The sequence below is a fragment of the Diadema antillarum genome, unplaced genomic scaffold (assembly GCF_040938485.1).
Source record: "Diadema antillarum isolate AM-2024a unplaced genomic scaffold, OU_Dant_1.0 seq00000932_RagTag, whole genome shotgun sequence".
Classification (NCBI taxonomy): domain Eukaryota; kingdom Metazoa; phylum Echinodermata; class Echinoidea; order Diadematoida; family Diadematidae; genus Diadema; species Diadema antillarum.
In genome coordinates, this window is record NW_027271783.1 from 799370 (window position 1) to 814415 (window position 15046).

At 38.7% G+C, this 15046-nt stretch overlaps 2 protein-coding genes across 2 annotated transcripts; both read right to left on the bottom strand.

The window, feature by feature from the left end:
- Positions 1-5420: 5420 nt before the first annotated feature.
- On the bottom strand, positions 5421-9750 carry LOC139741527 (adhesion G-protein coupled receptor G2-like). Its single transcript, XM_071652109.1, has 4 exons — positions 9646-9750; positions 8825-9102; positions 7475-7541; positions 5421-6471 (listed from the first exon to the last, which is right to left on the bottom strand). The coding sequence occupies exons 1-4, from the start codon at positions 9666-9668 to the stop codon at positions 5970-5972; spliced, it is 870 nt and encodes a 289-aa protein (XP_071508210.1). The 5' UTR covers positions 9669-9750; the 3' UTR covers positions 5421-5969.
- A 390-nt stretch (positions 9751-10140) lies between these two features.
- Positions 10141-14396, bottom strand: LOC139741505 (uncharacterized). The gene is made up of 5 exons (XM_071652088.1): positions 14382-14396; positions 13939-14124; positions 12982-13122; positions 12159-12425; positions 10141-10197 (listed from the first exon to the last, which is right to left on the bottom strand). Exons 1-5 carry the CDS (start codon positions 14394-14396, stop codon positions 10141-10143), a joined length of 666 nt encoding a protein of 221 aa, XP_071508189.1.
- Positions 14397-15046: the final 650 nt, after the last annotated feature.

The window sequence follows — 15046 nt, forward strand, 5'->3', positions numbered from 1 at the left end:
TGTTTATCATTAACTAATGACACTACAGATCAATATTATGATATTTTGAGGTCATTGACCTCTAAAAGGTCACCAGAGGTCAGAGTTAGAAACCTGTCTTTGCTCTTTGGAATATGAAGACAGTTTCATTGCAAAACAGATATGCTTGTTTTGCACATCTTAACCATGTTTATCATTAACTAATAACATCACAGATCAATATTATGGTATTTTGAGGTCATTGACCTCTAAAGGTCATCAGAGGTCAAAGGTAGAAACCTGTCAATACCCTGTGGAATCAGAAGATTTGTAGTACAAATGCATATTTAGTGCAGCGTAACCAAGATCTAAGCCTATCATTCACAAATGCCTCCAAACATCAATATTCTGATATTTAAAGTTCATTGACCTCTGGAGGTCATCAGAGGTCAAATCAGACTTACCTCCTGATCTTAAAATGAATCTTATGGTATGTACTAACACTGGTGAACGTTTCATACTTTAGTCAAATTTTGCACAATTCTCACGATTTTGAGGGTTTAACCGCTCTACTACAACGTGCAGATAACTCAACTTTGTTTTTACGGAACTATTGGGCTCCTATTCTGATTTTGAATCCTACACCTACGTAAACCATACACTGTTCTCATTTCAGACGAAAGTGTACAGATACGGAAGCTACTGTATAGTTGGAGCCGCCGCCGGTTTTCCACTTCAAGCACGGTTGCTGTTTATCGACATCGACATCGTCAGCTTCAACTAAGGTAAAGAGAGTTCTACTTCTAGATTTGTTGCAACAGAAGGTGTATTTTAATCATCGTGCTCTTGTAGGTGTTTCTTCGTCGCGAGATCGAACTTTGCTGAGATGTTTGTCTTTGCGCCTGAAATTTGAATTACATGTAGGTCATCGTCGAGGTAGGGCTGGACACATCTTGTCATCATCGTCGTCGTAAACAGGTAGGCCCAGGGAAATCAGGAACATGTAAATCTTGTCTAGCCGCCGATCGAGCTCTTCACTGAGCCAAGCTGGAACGAATTCACTGACATCGTGGCACCTTTCCAGGCCATCATCCTTCTGATCAACGCCACCAACTTGGAATATGGAATAAATCAAAATTTCTATAAATGTAGGCTATATCGAACGGATCATCTTCTCATCTATGTACTTTTTAAACCTATCGCCTAGACGCAGCTTAACTCTCCTAATCACGTAAGTGAGTTTCAGTTACTTAGTATTGGACGTCCTGGCTCTATCATTCTCGAATCAAAGTCTAAGGACTAGCAGACTTTCAGACTAACTCTCTAGTTTTATCACACATCGGCGGTCTCTCGCTATAGAAATAGACAACTCTGGCCCCGGGCACTATAGAACCCTATTATTGAACAGTTTGCTTTGATTTTCGTCCAATTGTAAATTGGTTAGCTTTATTTTTTAAATCCAACTGTAAACAAACGCATGCTTGTAACAAATAATAAAATGAAATGATCACGATCAAATGTTGAATTTCTTCTGATAGAATTGTAGTGCTAAATAAATTGGGAGAGAAACGAATACTTTGCAGTGATTTGTGTGCTTTTGTGTTAGTTGTATAAAACTGAAATTATTTTTACATTTTACGCTAAGTTAAAATCGTTATTCTAATCCCAGGAAAACTGATGTACTTATCTATTCATAATCATTATCTATACAATTACAAGTCATATCTAGAATCATAACATCTTTTGACACACGCCCACTTTCTCCAAAATCTGCATAAGCAGGAGGGAATCATTGCAGAGCTGATTCTTATATTTTGGTATTGATCACTACAAAGCATACAAATTACGCCAGTGATCGATGATTCTTCAAGACTGCTTGCTAGACTCTAAATGTACGCTTTCGTTTTCTTTTCTTTCTTTTCAATGATCATGGAATGCCGTATCATGTTGATATGTACTTTACATTTTGCTCTGGGTAGAAAAAACAAATAAGCTTCATGTAAATCTGTTTATCAAATTTGATGTGAAAATTTGACATTTGTGAAAATAATTCGTCATTTTTGGCTTCCCATAAAAGGTCGGATTAATGACCCCGCAAGTCATGCGGGGTTATTTTTTAAATGACCCCGCAATCATGCGGGGTCATCCAGAAATGACCCCGCGACGGGGTTGAATTCTAACCCCGCCGGGGTTAGATTTTAACCCCGCTGCCGGGTCATTTTGGGTGACCCCGCAATGCGGGGTTAAAGTGACCCCGCACGGGGTTAGTGCATAGTTGACCAAGTATGCGGGGTCATTTTCAACCCCGTTCGGGGTCACTTTTAACCCCGCATTTTTTAGAGTGTGGATATCAGAACACTTTGTAAAACATAACTTTATTCAAATTAGATATAGAAATAAAACAGGACAATGCTGGTAAGTGGGTCGTACGTTACACCTGTTTTCATTTTCATACAATGCCGTTCAATTTTCCAAGTAGGAAAGTTTTATTTTATTTTATATTTGTGACTACGCTTTCCAAGAGAGAATTGATAGGACACAAACTTTGATGCCATAGAACCTTCCAATACTAATACAGTACGGTATGACCCTATACGTTATTTTCTCAATTCGCTGGCATTTTCAATCTGTCATTATGTCGCACTGTGTTATTGATATACAGTGATGACTCTCGGAAAGGTAGTGGTTTCATGTTAGTTGCACGTGTACTTTTTCAGGAAACATCGTTACAACGAGGGCCTAACTACCCCCCCCCCCCCCCCCCCCCCGCTCAAAACGATGACAATAAGCCACTTCGCAGTTCCACTTTGCGCATGAGCAGAAGAAAGGTCATTCGTAACAACGAGCATGTTGTTTGTTTGGTTTTTTTAAGCATCTGTGATGTAATGATTATTCATGTAATTTCTGAACCACTCAAAGGTCTTCCCAAACGTGTCATGATAATTCAATTTGCAAAGAAGAATTGGTCAATCGTGTCGAAGCCCTTGGAGAAAGCCTTGGAGAATTCATCAGAAAAAAAAAGCTCACTTGTAACAATGGAAGTTTGTATTCCATGCACTGTTTGTGTTTATTAATTCACACGCAGTTATTTACACACACGCACACACTACACACACATACACACACACACACACGCACACACTACACACACATACACGCACACACTACACACACATACACACACGCACACACTACACACACATACACACACAAACACACACACACACAGGTATTCCATTTCGGCACGTTGGATAATACATATTGAATATATCAGCACAATGATCTGTGGAAGCTCAAAAGTTTTATTTGAAAATCATATCAAAATGAAATATGACAGTTGTATTATGCCGACACCACTGAAACCAGGGACAGATAATGTGATAGGAACAAGACCACACAGTTTAGGGTTCACACGGGTAAATAATTCCCCATAGAGACGTGTGTTAAAATTCAAAATTCAAAAAAATTCTCTAAAAAAGCTGGGAGGAATGAGGTGTTTCATCTTCACTAACCTGGACAAGTGAGATATTTCCTTTCATCAATCAAATTCCCAAGGCTGGTTCTTCAGCTCAAACTCTGTCCAAGGGCCCGCAAAGCCAGACTACGAGTTCTTTTCACTCAAAATATCACATATTTTCTGTACATGCACCCAATGAAACATAGTCCCTTGAAATCCCATGAGCAAAGCTTTCATCTTCCAACCAAAAAGCAGTTTATAGAGGAATTCATACTCAATATCTGCAGCTATTCAGTTTTTTGCCAAACTGCATTATTTTATTTTTAATCAAAATTTTTCTTCATTTATTTTGGTATCTTTGGTACGAAATCGTGAAGGGATCTGGGACATTCCATTTTATTTACAGGTGTGAGCCCTTTAGCTAGATTGTATACGATAGTTGTTGTTGGGTGTCCGTTTGGTCCCCACCCCCCCCCCCCCTTCCCATTTGTTGTTGTTGATTGCTTGTTATTCGGAACAATGGACAACAGAGGTCATACAGTACATAACACGTTGCGCATACTGTGGTGAGTGGTGATACCTTGTGCTTATCACATTATATAGGTTCACCTGTACTGCACTGTACTAGCTTGTAGATCGCTGGGTATACAGTCATTGCATACACACACCGCTTACACTAACCAACTTATCAAAGCATATTAGACGGCAGCCTTCGAAATATACTTAAATAATTATCAAACTAAATTTTCTATTTTTACTAAATTATTAAATTTACGGTACGACCTATATGTTGATACATTGTATTTCTTTGTTAATTCCATCTATAGCGCGGGAAAGAAACTCTACAACAACTCGCGATATCGGAGTAACAGAGCAAAGAGAAAAACGCAGCGATACTAATGTTTACCAATTTACTACCGTCGGATATTCATCTTTATGAGATCTCTTACCAACATCGCAATAACCTGATCTTCGAGTAATGATATCTGGGTTCATACGAACGTGTGGGAAAGGCAAGGAAGTTAGAAGAAGAAACAAGAATCTCTCCTTTGCACCCATGCTCCGTGCCGCTGAGAAGCTACGTGCTCTATAGCAGATGTAACAATAAATTGCTTTGACAAAAAAAGGAAAAAAAAAAAAGAAAACTAGATCTGTCGTCTTTGGGACACGATACATACATGGTATAAGTTTGAACTTGATAGGCATAGCACTTTCTGAGCTAACCTCTGCACAACTTTTGGGGAGAAATAAAGAAAGAGGAAGAAGAAGAAGAAGAAGAAGAAGAAGAAGAAAGAATCCGTACAGATACAGAAGGTGATCCGAGAGGATACTCGGATCACCTAAAAAAAAACAAAAATCTGTTAGAATATGCACCGTTCCTCAATCACAACACAACAAACGAGCTGTAGTATATTTGCCGTCCCTTTTAGCGTTTTTGGCAGCAATTAATTGTGGTTCTTTGTTACTGTAAAATTCTCAAACACGCAGAAACATGCATTTAGCCAATTACATAATCCACAAGAGTTCACATTCAGGTAAGCATGTACTTAACTTGGCAAACAAAATTATGCACAATATTATGTGCGCATGATGTTAACTTTTTCTATATTTATTTTTTTTTCAGGATTTAAAGAAAAACTGATAAGGATTTATTCCGATTATATTACCAGATAGTTCCGTACAAGATTTCAACATTCCATTTGAAGTACAGCACAAAATTTCTACAATCGAGATCCTCTTCTCTGGCCTTCATGTCAAATTTCTATATGGAAGAGAGGCTTAAATGCTAAGCATTTAATTGTCACACTAAAGAAGCTACGCATAAATTTGCACAAATAATTTTGGGAAGAGATTCCACTCCTCTCACCTCCCTGGGTAGGGGGATACAATAATAAAAGTGCGTCTCCGAATATTTTAGAATGCTTTCAGCATTCTGAACTTCTGTTTTGTAAACTATCCATTTCATGTCTGCTACTATTTCTAACAACGTAGCTATCTAATTTAAAGACAGTTAAGTAGTGTACAAAATTTATTTTTCGCCTAAGTAATGTGAGGTTATGATTTCTGTGTTAGGCAATATCTAATCACAAAATTATCATGAATACATACTTGAATCTCTTTCTCTCTAGTTATCTATCACATATACACACACGCATGCACAAACACACACTCATACATGCATTTCACATACAATACCATCGGAGACCAGCCCTGTGTATCAATAAAGAAGTAAGGCCTATTTATTTTTATACATTCTGCTTTGAATTAAAAAATAACTATTTTATGATGAACCAAAAAGAAAAGAAAACAAAACGGTCCTATTAAAATGTGAGTCCCATCTTTTATTAGACCACTTTGTTTTGCTTTTTGGATACCTCATCCATTTAAAACCAATTTTCATCAAATAAACTTTCAATCCCTCTTAGAATAGTGTATATAACTCATATTTCATATTAGTGGTTTCCAATTATCTCGCAAAAAGTGAGAACATGAATCCCCATCTCAACCAAAACTATACTATCCCTTTAAAAGTGCTTTTTCCAAAGCTGTGCTTTCAACTACTAAAGTCCTGAGAGTCTGCACGAGTGTCAGTTGCTGGTGACATGGAGGAGGTTGGAGCAGGGGTTGGGTTAGACCTGCGTCGCATCTCGGAGCTACTTCCATCATCCGTGGCGCCCCCGCGGGTCGCGCAGGTCAACCCCCACTGCTGGCGCACGACCGGCTTGCGCACGCAGTAGAGTAGGAAGATGAAGAGGCCCTGGAAAGCGTTGAACACAATGAACAGGGTTTGGATGACGTCAACGAAGACATCGAGCAAGAGGAGGTATCCGATAATCCAGGTGAGACCGAGCAGCACCAAAATGGTGATTGCGTTCTGAACGCGTTCAATGGTTTCGCGACGCTCAGCCTGCTTGTCTTTCTTGACCTTTCCGCCCACCTTGGTGGAGAGCGCCAACTGGCGAATGACCAGGATGAAGACGATGACGTTGATTAGCAAGATGACCGCCACTGGGATGAGAAGACCGCCTACTTGCGACCACAGGTCTGGAAAGCACCTTTGTAGAAAGAGAGGAAAAAGTGACGGTATGTTAGATTTTGGCTGGTTCGGCACAGGATCACTGTTGCTCAGTTGATTGCGCAGTTGATACCTGCTCGATGCTGTGGTGTAGGGTCCAGAGCCCCTGGTAGGGCCTACGTATTACAGCTGGAAATTAATATAAAATGTGTAGCAGCACGAGATCGACAACAGTAAGAGATTATACATGTATTAGAGAAACACGAGGTTGACATGTCAACAGATCTAACCTGCAGGTGCACTATCTATACACAAGAAACAGAGAAAAAATCCCGCATTATGTCCAGTTAATATGCCATATTTTGCCATTAAGTTTCGCAATCACGGACGCTCGGGAAGACAGTTAATGGTTAATAATTGTTCCTTCGCCACCAATGCCAGGGCTGTTCGTGCGAGTTAAAATCTGAATCATGCAAACTTCAAGGCACCTTACTGCTGTAATGTCTTAGAATGTCTATTACATAAAAGCAGGAGACACTCGTCTTGATCAAATAAGAACAGTAAAGTGGTCTTGTACGGTGGATGCTGAAGGTCCCTAGCACCTTTCAGGTGTAGGAACAACAATCAATAAAGTGTAATCTATTTTATCCACATGTTACCGCAAAAGAAAACCATAAAAGAGTATAATATCTGACAAACAGAGACGGTTTCAGGTCAATCAAATGACACAAAAGAAAATGATTATAGAATTGTAAAGCTTTTGATTTAGCTTGATCGTTTTTATACTTTTATACTTTTTATACTGTATATGAGTTTTTGTCTTCGCTTTTTTTTTTTTTTTGGTGAGAACTGAGAAATGGGAAAGGATAATATTCTAGTGAATTATCTAGTAATGTTTGAGAGTGTATGAAGCTTTTACATGCTCTGCTAACTCGACCTTGCTATTCCGAACAATCGACTTTAACACAAAGAGGAGTACGTGTCACTTCAAATCACCCGCATTTTATTGCTGGTAGTTATAACGACTGTCCAATAATACTTACAGGTTGTCCCTCACGTAGTCGTTGCGTGCTATACCGCCGGTTACGCCGACTACCGCGGCTGGGATCCCTGTAACACCAAAATGGTCAGAAAATAGGGTTCAGCTGAATTCTATCATTTGAATATGCCAGATACCACACCAGATACGAGAGTGCAAAACAAGACACCCTATTTGCCTCTTTATTTTGCAAGTGTTGTCCGCAGTGATTGACAGAATAATGTTTTTAAGGAAAATATGTTTCACTCATTTAGCGTGACGTATATCCCATCAATATTTTGGGAGGATAAAGGACTATGGTGGTGATGGTGGTGGGTGATTGGGGAAGGGGCTCCCTAACACCAAATTGATATCGCGAACGTGGGCTCTCTTTTGCCTTAATAACATAATCTTAAGATCTTTTCTATTCATCATTACATAGTAGGACTACTGTCATGTTACTTGCGAAATATCTTGAAATTTGTCCCACAATCTGAAGGTAATATTGATAATGACCATCAGTCATGAATATAACTCTTTTTAAATATTGTGTGGTATACCCATTACGAATTTCCATTCTTATTTATAGGCCTACTCCTTTATTATTTTGTATACTTTCTTGCCAAGATAGCAATTTTTAAATATTTTTCTTCCCGATCGAAATGTAATATATCAATAAAAAGGTCAACCACGTATTATACAGAAATCGTATTGATTTTATAGAAATTTAGGAAAGAAGTGCATTATAAAGATACTCGAACGAATGCTTGACACCCACGATTCAATAGACATAATGTTAATCATTTTTACCTAGTGCCTTAAATAACCAAAAAAATGAAAATGTGTGGAAAACATCATAAAAAATAACAATGATCATAATAACGAAAGAGGAGATCGACACCTGTCATCATTGCAAGTCAGCGGAAAGAAATTCGGAAGGAAAAAATCTTAATAAAAGCATAAGAAATGCGACGATCAGAGGAAAAAGTTAAAACTTGGACGATTTCTTAATCTGCAATACAGTTCACTCCCGTTATAACGAATATTTAACGAAATACTCGTTACAACGAAGTAAAAATTCAGGTCCTAAAATTAACATCAATATAGGCCTATCTTTATGTAGGCCTGCTTTACTGTTCGACTAAACAAACTGTCGACGTAAAGAAAGAAAACTGCCAGCCCCGAGGACTTCGCTATAATTGGAGTGCGCTGTACTGTGGTTGTTGTAAGTAGGCCTAAAACGAGGCCAATTTCATAAAGCAATTATAAATGACCAGAAATAAATCCTAATCACAACGGCGTTTCAATTGCCTGTACACTCTGAATATAATGTGACTTAAACTCAATAGAGGATATGATATTACTACTAATTCACCCCATGCCACGAGGGACGCTTTCAGCAAATAGTACGGCACGTAGGTGTTAAAAACACGGACAACAATGAGGTAGGTGTTGTAGCCCTCTACACCCATCCACGCAATGGATGACAACATAAAGAATTGAACCAGTGCCGCCAGGACGCTACACGGGATGGGATTTGCCTCGCTCAGTCCCGAGTCCAGTGAAATCATTACGACGTACGTGACGTAGAAGCCGAGCAAAGTGGCGCAGAGACAAATGAATATACGATGGTATTGCCTGTTGCGAAGTTTTCTGCATAGTAAAGGAAAATTGAACCAAATTTGACCGAAGTTGTAAATGACATCATGGACACAATGGCATCATACCCATGAAGAGATTGGTCACAGTATGAGCTGCCAGCACAGCCAGCCATAATCACCACAGCTTAGACAGAGCGGCCAAAAGTGTTTTGTTCCTTGCACTCGGTGGCTTTGAATAATAAGTTTGCTTTTTAGGTAGGGTCCATGGTATTCCTTTAATATTATATCTTTTACTTTCGAGATTCAAATTTTCATACATTGACCTCCCGGATCCATGTTCTATGTCAGTAGTATTTTATTATCCATCCAAGCTGGATACATGGAATATGAATTATTCTATTTCGTTTTATCTGATATATTTTTTCATCGAGAAACATGAAAATAAATTGAAATGAAACTAAAAAGTGTGTCAGAATATCATGTCGGTTAAAGTCTTCTTGATGAATTTTAAAGGATGAAAATGTCAGTTTCACTTTATGTGACATGATTCGCTAACATTTTACATTCATTTTTATTTGATTTTTTTTTGTCTTACTTGTTCCAGAGGTACGTAGCCATGGTTAGCACCAGACATACAATGGATACTGCACAGCCAATGTAGCTGAGTATGCCAAATACCCTCGGACTTTCCCGTTGTCGGATGTCCTGTATAAGACAGTAATAATAACGTTGGCAAAGAGTCAGATCATTTCGCATTTAGCTCATTATACGATAAACATTCTTGCTAAATAAAACCATTTGTTGAATTTTCCCTTCACTTACTATGAGTGTTAGATAGCGACTTCATACCGCCCCATGATTAAAGTGCTTTAATCGCGACGTTATGATTATGTCGTATAACCATCGTTAACGAGTATTCTATTTAAAACGCAGGTCACTCCATTCATCATGAGAAAGTGGACGCTGCTACATTGAGTGAATAAAGTATGGATTGGTGTTTTCATGAATCATCTACTATCATCTAAATCAAGGGGACATTATGACTCTTTTGTGTGTGTGTGTGTGTGTTCGTAGATGACCATGGAACTACTTAGCTCCATGGCATGACGATGGATATTTTGAGGGCATTGGTACTGTATGTATATCCCTGCTGGAAAGAACAACGTGTCCCACAGTGTGAGAAACACAGTTTGAACGCAATGTGAACACAGTAATTACGAACACATTGCGAACACAGTGTGAAATCTTTCATGCTGTTAAATTTGAGTGTTTTAACAATGTGAACACATTGTGAATAATCAATTCACAGTGCGACACAGAACATTACCATGTGAACGCATTGTGAAAACAAACCACAGTGTGAAATCATCTTTGCGCACATTCGAGCGTTTTCACGTAGTCTACTATGTGACCACACTGTGAACACACTGTGGGGCACCGTGTTCTTTCCAGTATAGGGTGTTCAAGGACCTCTGGCCCTTTATCATTATTCATTTTATCAATGGAACGATACTCCCTCCTTCATCATGCTCCTCCCGGACTAAAAGAAAGTTGCAGAGTCGCATAATATACCACAAACTATATGAATTGACTTGACTTATCATCATAAAAATAGGCGTCTCTGTAACTCCTGTATTCTCACCATAAGGATTGCGAAATTCGTGAGATGATTGCAGGAACACGCATAGTACTCCTCTCCGTTCGTAGCGGGTGCAGAAGGGAGGTTGAATTCTTCAGTCATATTGACTAGGATGCATCCATCCATCGACCAATCAGAGGTGAGGAAATCCCATGAGACGCAGGTTTGGTTGGTGTATCCGCCCTACAAATTTCCGCGACGTGTGTGTGAAAATACGTGTATTTATTAGTGATTTTTTTTAATTCTTTATTCGAATTTCGTCCAATACCACAAAACTCACATGCACAAAATCAAAAACAAAACATTATACAAAGACAAAATGCATCATACACAAATATTGTACAGAATGATGTCAATCTTACATTATGACTTTTTTTTTTTGACCGAAGAAACGAAATCCGTTTTTCCTTTTTTAACGCACATTTTCGCAAAATGTCCGCAACAGTGACACGATAGTTTGCTCATGGCAATTGGGCACATTCCGAAACTTCTTTCTCGAAAAAAAAAAAATCCTTTTATTTTCCTTCTCTGAAAACCGCCCGATTAAAAACTAAAACATCGTCAGAATAGAGTCAGAATCGATCTAGATTCCTTTTAAGAAATGAAAATAAAAAATAATAGATTATTTTTGTTTTCATCTCGAATTTTTATTTGTTTTTCATATAAACAATATATAAATCAATTCATGACAAGATTACACAAATTTCATCACGACAACATAAACTCCACATTGTAAGCAGAGCAAGAGAGGGAGGTGGAGATAGAGAGGATGCCAGAGGAAAGATACCATTGCATATCAGAGCACTGAAAATATGAAACAATATGATAAGCTTGATGGAAACATTTGCTCTCAGAGATAAATGTTTTACTTAATCTAAGTCTTTGTCATGACGTCATCCGATATGATGATCCAACAAAGTTTTCAGCGATCAATTTTAAACATTCATGTTAAACAAACCGATTACTCGATTCTGAACGAATCTCTTTCAGGGCTGGCGCAGCCGTGGGGGCCGTGGGGGCTCGGGCCCCCACACTTTTTGTGCACCATACAAAGGAATACATAAGGTGTCATCACTTAGGGCCCCCACACTTTTTTCAACCCAGAAGTATGTAAGTGGCACTAAAATAGAAATAGATAGAGATCTTGAAGTATGGCGGCGGTAAGGCTATGTGTTTTCTCTGAAGACCTTTTTTTTTTTTAATAACACCCGGAAATGGGAGGGGAGAGAATGAGCTGAGGACCTTTTTGTTTTGTGTGTGTGTGTATTTTTTTTTGTGTTTTTTTTTTTTTTTTTTGTTTTGCTTGTCAGCTAAAGAAACCCGGAAGTGGACGGGGAGAGATGAGCTGAGGACCTTTTTTTTTTTTTTTTTTTTGCTTGTTAGCTCATGAAACCCGGAAGTGGGCCCCTACACTTTTGAAAACACTGCGCCGGCCCTGTCTTTTGGAAATAAATATAAACCGTAAGTACCTCCAAAGCGACGAAAGTCAAAGTGATTGGTTCAGCCAGGTTCTCGAGTTTTGATTCCCCGACGCTCAGCGAAATCACGGGTGTGTTTGCACTGCGGTTAACCAACATGCTCTCTCGGTTAAACCTTATCACCGATTGGGAGATGAACAGACTTGGTGTGGAATACAAACTCATGATCACCCGCACGTTCTCACTGGTGGAGTTTGTTTGGTTAGTACCAGCTGGAACAGGTGTCACGGTGCCCACAATATCAGGCGGAATGACGCTCTGTCACGGGGAAAAAGGAGGGAAGAAAATTATCCACTTTTGAGATGTGTTTGTAGAAATAAGAGCATCATCGGATTACTCTTATTCCAGTTAAAATCGTACTTCAGTAAGTCACTTACACTTACATCCAAACTATCATAATTATACTCAATAATTTTGTTCGATTGAGTTTGTTTTACGAGTATAAAAAACATGTAGACAATCAATCAATCAATCAATCAATCAAACAATCAATCAATCAATCAACTAATCAATAAGTGATTAACTACACGGTATTCCAATTCTACAAAGAAATGAATGATACTATCACGTAATCTTCATGAAAGACACTGAAAGATGCTACGACAGCAACAACTCTTGCTCGAAAAGCATCTTTTTGTAACGACAGCCAACCAGAAAGCAGCATTCTTGTCATTATACCATGGCACTTTCATTGCCATCACAGCAGAAGTTGCTGTCACAACAACGTTTTATGAATGGGTCCTGATTAGAGCCTTATATTTTTATGGTGTGTAGGAGCTTTATCGTAATTATGTAGGCATATTATGCCACGAACCTGGGCAATACCGTCCTCCGAGCCAGAAATTCCACCGGTGGCGTTAAATCTGATTTCCGATTGGCTCAAATCAGACACGCCCTCTCCCTGAACTGTCAAGACCACGCCTCCTTGCAGTCTGTCTGGTGGAACAGACGTCACCTGCAGAACAACATTCAGTTACAAAGTGGTGTCAAGTGTTTGTGTAACTACGATGACAAGTCACCAAATAATAATGATGTAACATTTTTAAAGTTCCCTAGGATATTACAACATGGACCTATCTCAAATCCTCAATCATTTCATCCCACTTCATTACACATTGGAAATTAAAGTACCTGAATACAGATTATCTTAAATCCATTATGAACTACATGATCAGAAATGAAATGAAATGTCAATGCGTGATTTGAATAAGATTCCCACTTTTCCCCAAAAGTTATGTGTATTTGTTGTGAGAATGCGTTCTTGGAACCATTTGATATGATAACAACTCTTGCAGGAATGTCAATTGTCATGGTAACAACAAGAATCCGGCTTCCTGATTGGCTGATGCTATTGGAAGGTGCCATTCCAACAAGAGTTACTACCCTTATCTTTTTATCCTTTAGTAAACTTACCTGTTTACTCAATATGAATTTTGTTGATGTTGTTGCTGTTGTTACATGTACAATATTCTGTATCTTACCTTAACATTTTCCGGATTAATGCGCTTAGAAACATCGGTATTAAGTGCTATATAAGTGTCATTCATTAGCATTCCTGCTAGGATCAAATAAAACTATCATTATCATTATCATTATCATTATCATTATCTTTATCCTAATATCTTTTATGAAATGGGGCCCTAGGACGTATCATGGTCCAGCATACACAGTATTTGTAAGTGGGCGCGTCCATTTGTATGAGTGTGTGTCGAAATAAAAACATTAAGGGTGATTTTACTTTTCTGATGCTCATGATGAATGCTGATTGTACCTGAACCACAACATTTTCCTCTGCAACGTCCAATGCTTCTCCGACTTCGACGTCCGTGTTCATCAGCTGCTGCTCGAAGGCGATGACGATGTCGGAGATGGCATTGCTTTCTTCCTCTGCTCTCTCGAGTTGAGAGTTTTCCACCGCTGCCACATTGCTGACGATTGTTACAATGTTTTCAGTTACCTGCAACCAGTTTCAAGAATAAAGGTTTTGCATTTGACGTTCTATTTTTTGACGTGCTATTTCACCTCGTGGTAAAACAGTGTTAGCGTGCTGAATTGCTTTATCACAAAACAGTTTGTGGAATCTCAACTGTGTTAATTCACTTCGTACATGTATTGTCAAATACACAAAGCATATCCCCTAACAATATTGTATACATTAATGCAACATCAAGAATCACCAGCACGCAAAATTAAGCATTATTGCAATGAGGAAACTGTTCCATCGAACATTGTTATCTCAAATACATCCTAAAACTTATTCTCGGCAGAACTTTCGCGGATGTACGGTAAAAATTTGTTACAGCTGCACAGCATTTATTATTTCTCAACGTATACAACCAATACATACTTTAACAGTTTCATTACGAAAACGGATCCTAAACAGATCCGACAGGTTAACTGGCGGAAAACAAAATCATCTGCGAACTTAAGATGAATTGGTGTAGCTTACGTCCTAATTCAACTCCTACCTTTGGATCTCCGATGTTCAAGTTGGCAATTACGGTTGTGATATTTGCGATCGTGTTGATGTCTCTTGCCGTTATCAAGGGTGTATCTTTAGTCACATTGGCCACGATACTGCTGGCTTCGTTTGCCGTCTCTTCAGAAATGCCACCCTGTTCAATGAAAAGAGCATTTGGGCCTTCCGATCACCACGTAATAATAGTCTGCCATGTGCTTTTAGTTTTTGTCCCCATATTAAAGAGCAACCAATTTTCAGTGTGTTGTATATTATGTACAATGAGGTAGTATGCGAGCTATATTTCTACAAAATGAAGATATGTCATCAAACGAGGCGTAAAGATATCAGCACGTTACCGACTGGACATCTTCCAGGACTCTCGAGAGTGGGCGTGTGATTTCTCCACAGTTTTCCGACG

What these genes read in the sequence shown, in the direction of transcription:
- LOC139741527 (XM_071652109.1), bottom strand. Translation starts at nt 9,668, where the DNA reads ATGGCTACGTACCTCTGGAACAA. An exon ending in GCTACGTACCTCTGGAACAA is followed by an intron (nt 9,103 to 9,645) that starts GTAAGACAAAAA and finishes TTTACTATGCAG; the next exon opens with AAAACTTCGCAACAGGCAAT. An exon ending in GACTACGTGAGGGACAACCT is followed by an intron (nt 6,472 to 7,474) that starts GTAAGTATTATT and finishes CTTTCTACAAAG; the next exon opens with GTGCTTTCCAGACCTGTGGT.
- LOC139741505 (XM_071652088.1), bottom strand. An exon ending in AGGAAAATGTTGTGGTTCAG is followed by an intron (nt 13,123 to 13,938) that starts GTACAATCAGCA and finishes GTTGTTCTGCAG; the next exon opens with GTGACGTCTGTTCCACCAGA. An exon ending in TGACTTTCGTCGCTTTGGAG is followed by an intron (nt 10,198 to 12,158) that starts GTACTTACGGTT and finishes TCTTTCCAGCAG; the next exon opens with GGATATACATACAGTACCAA.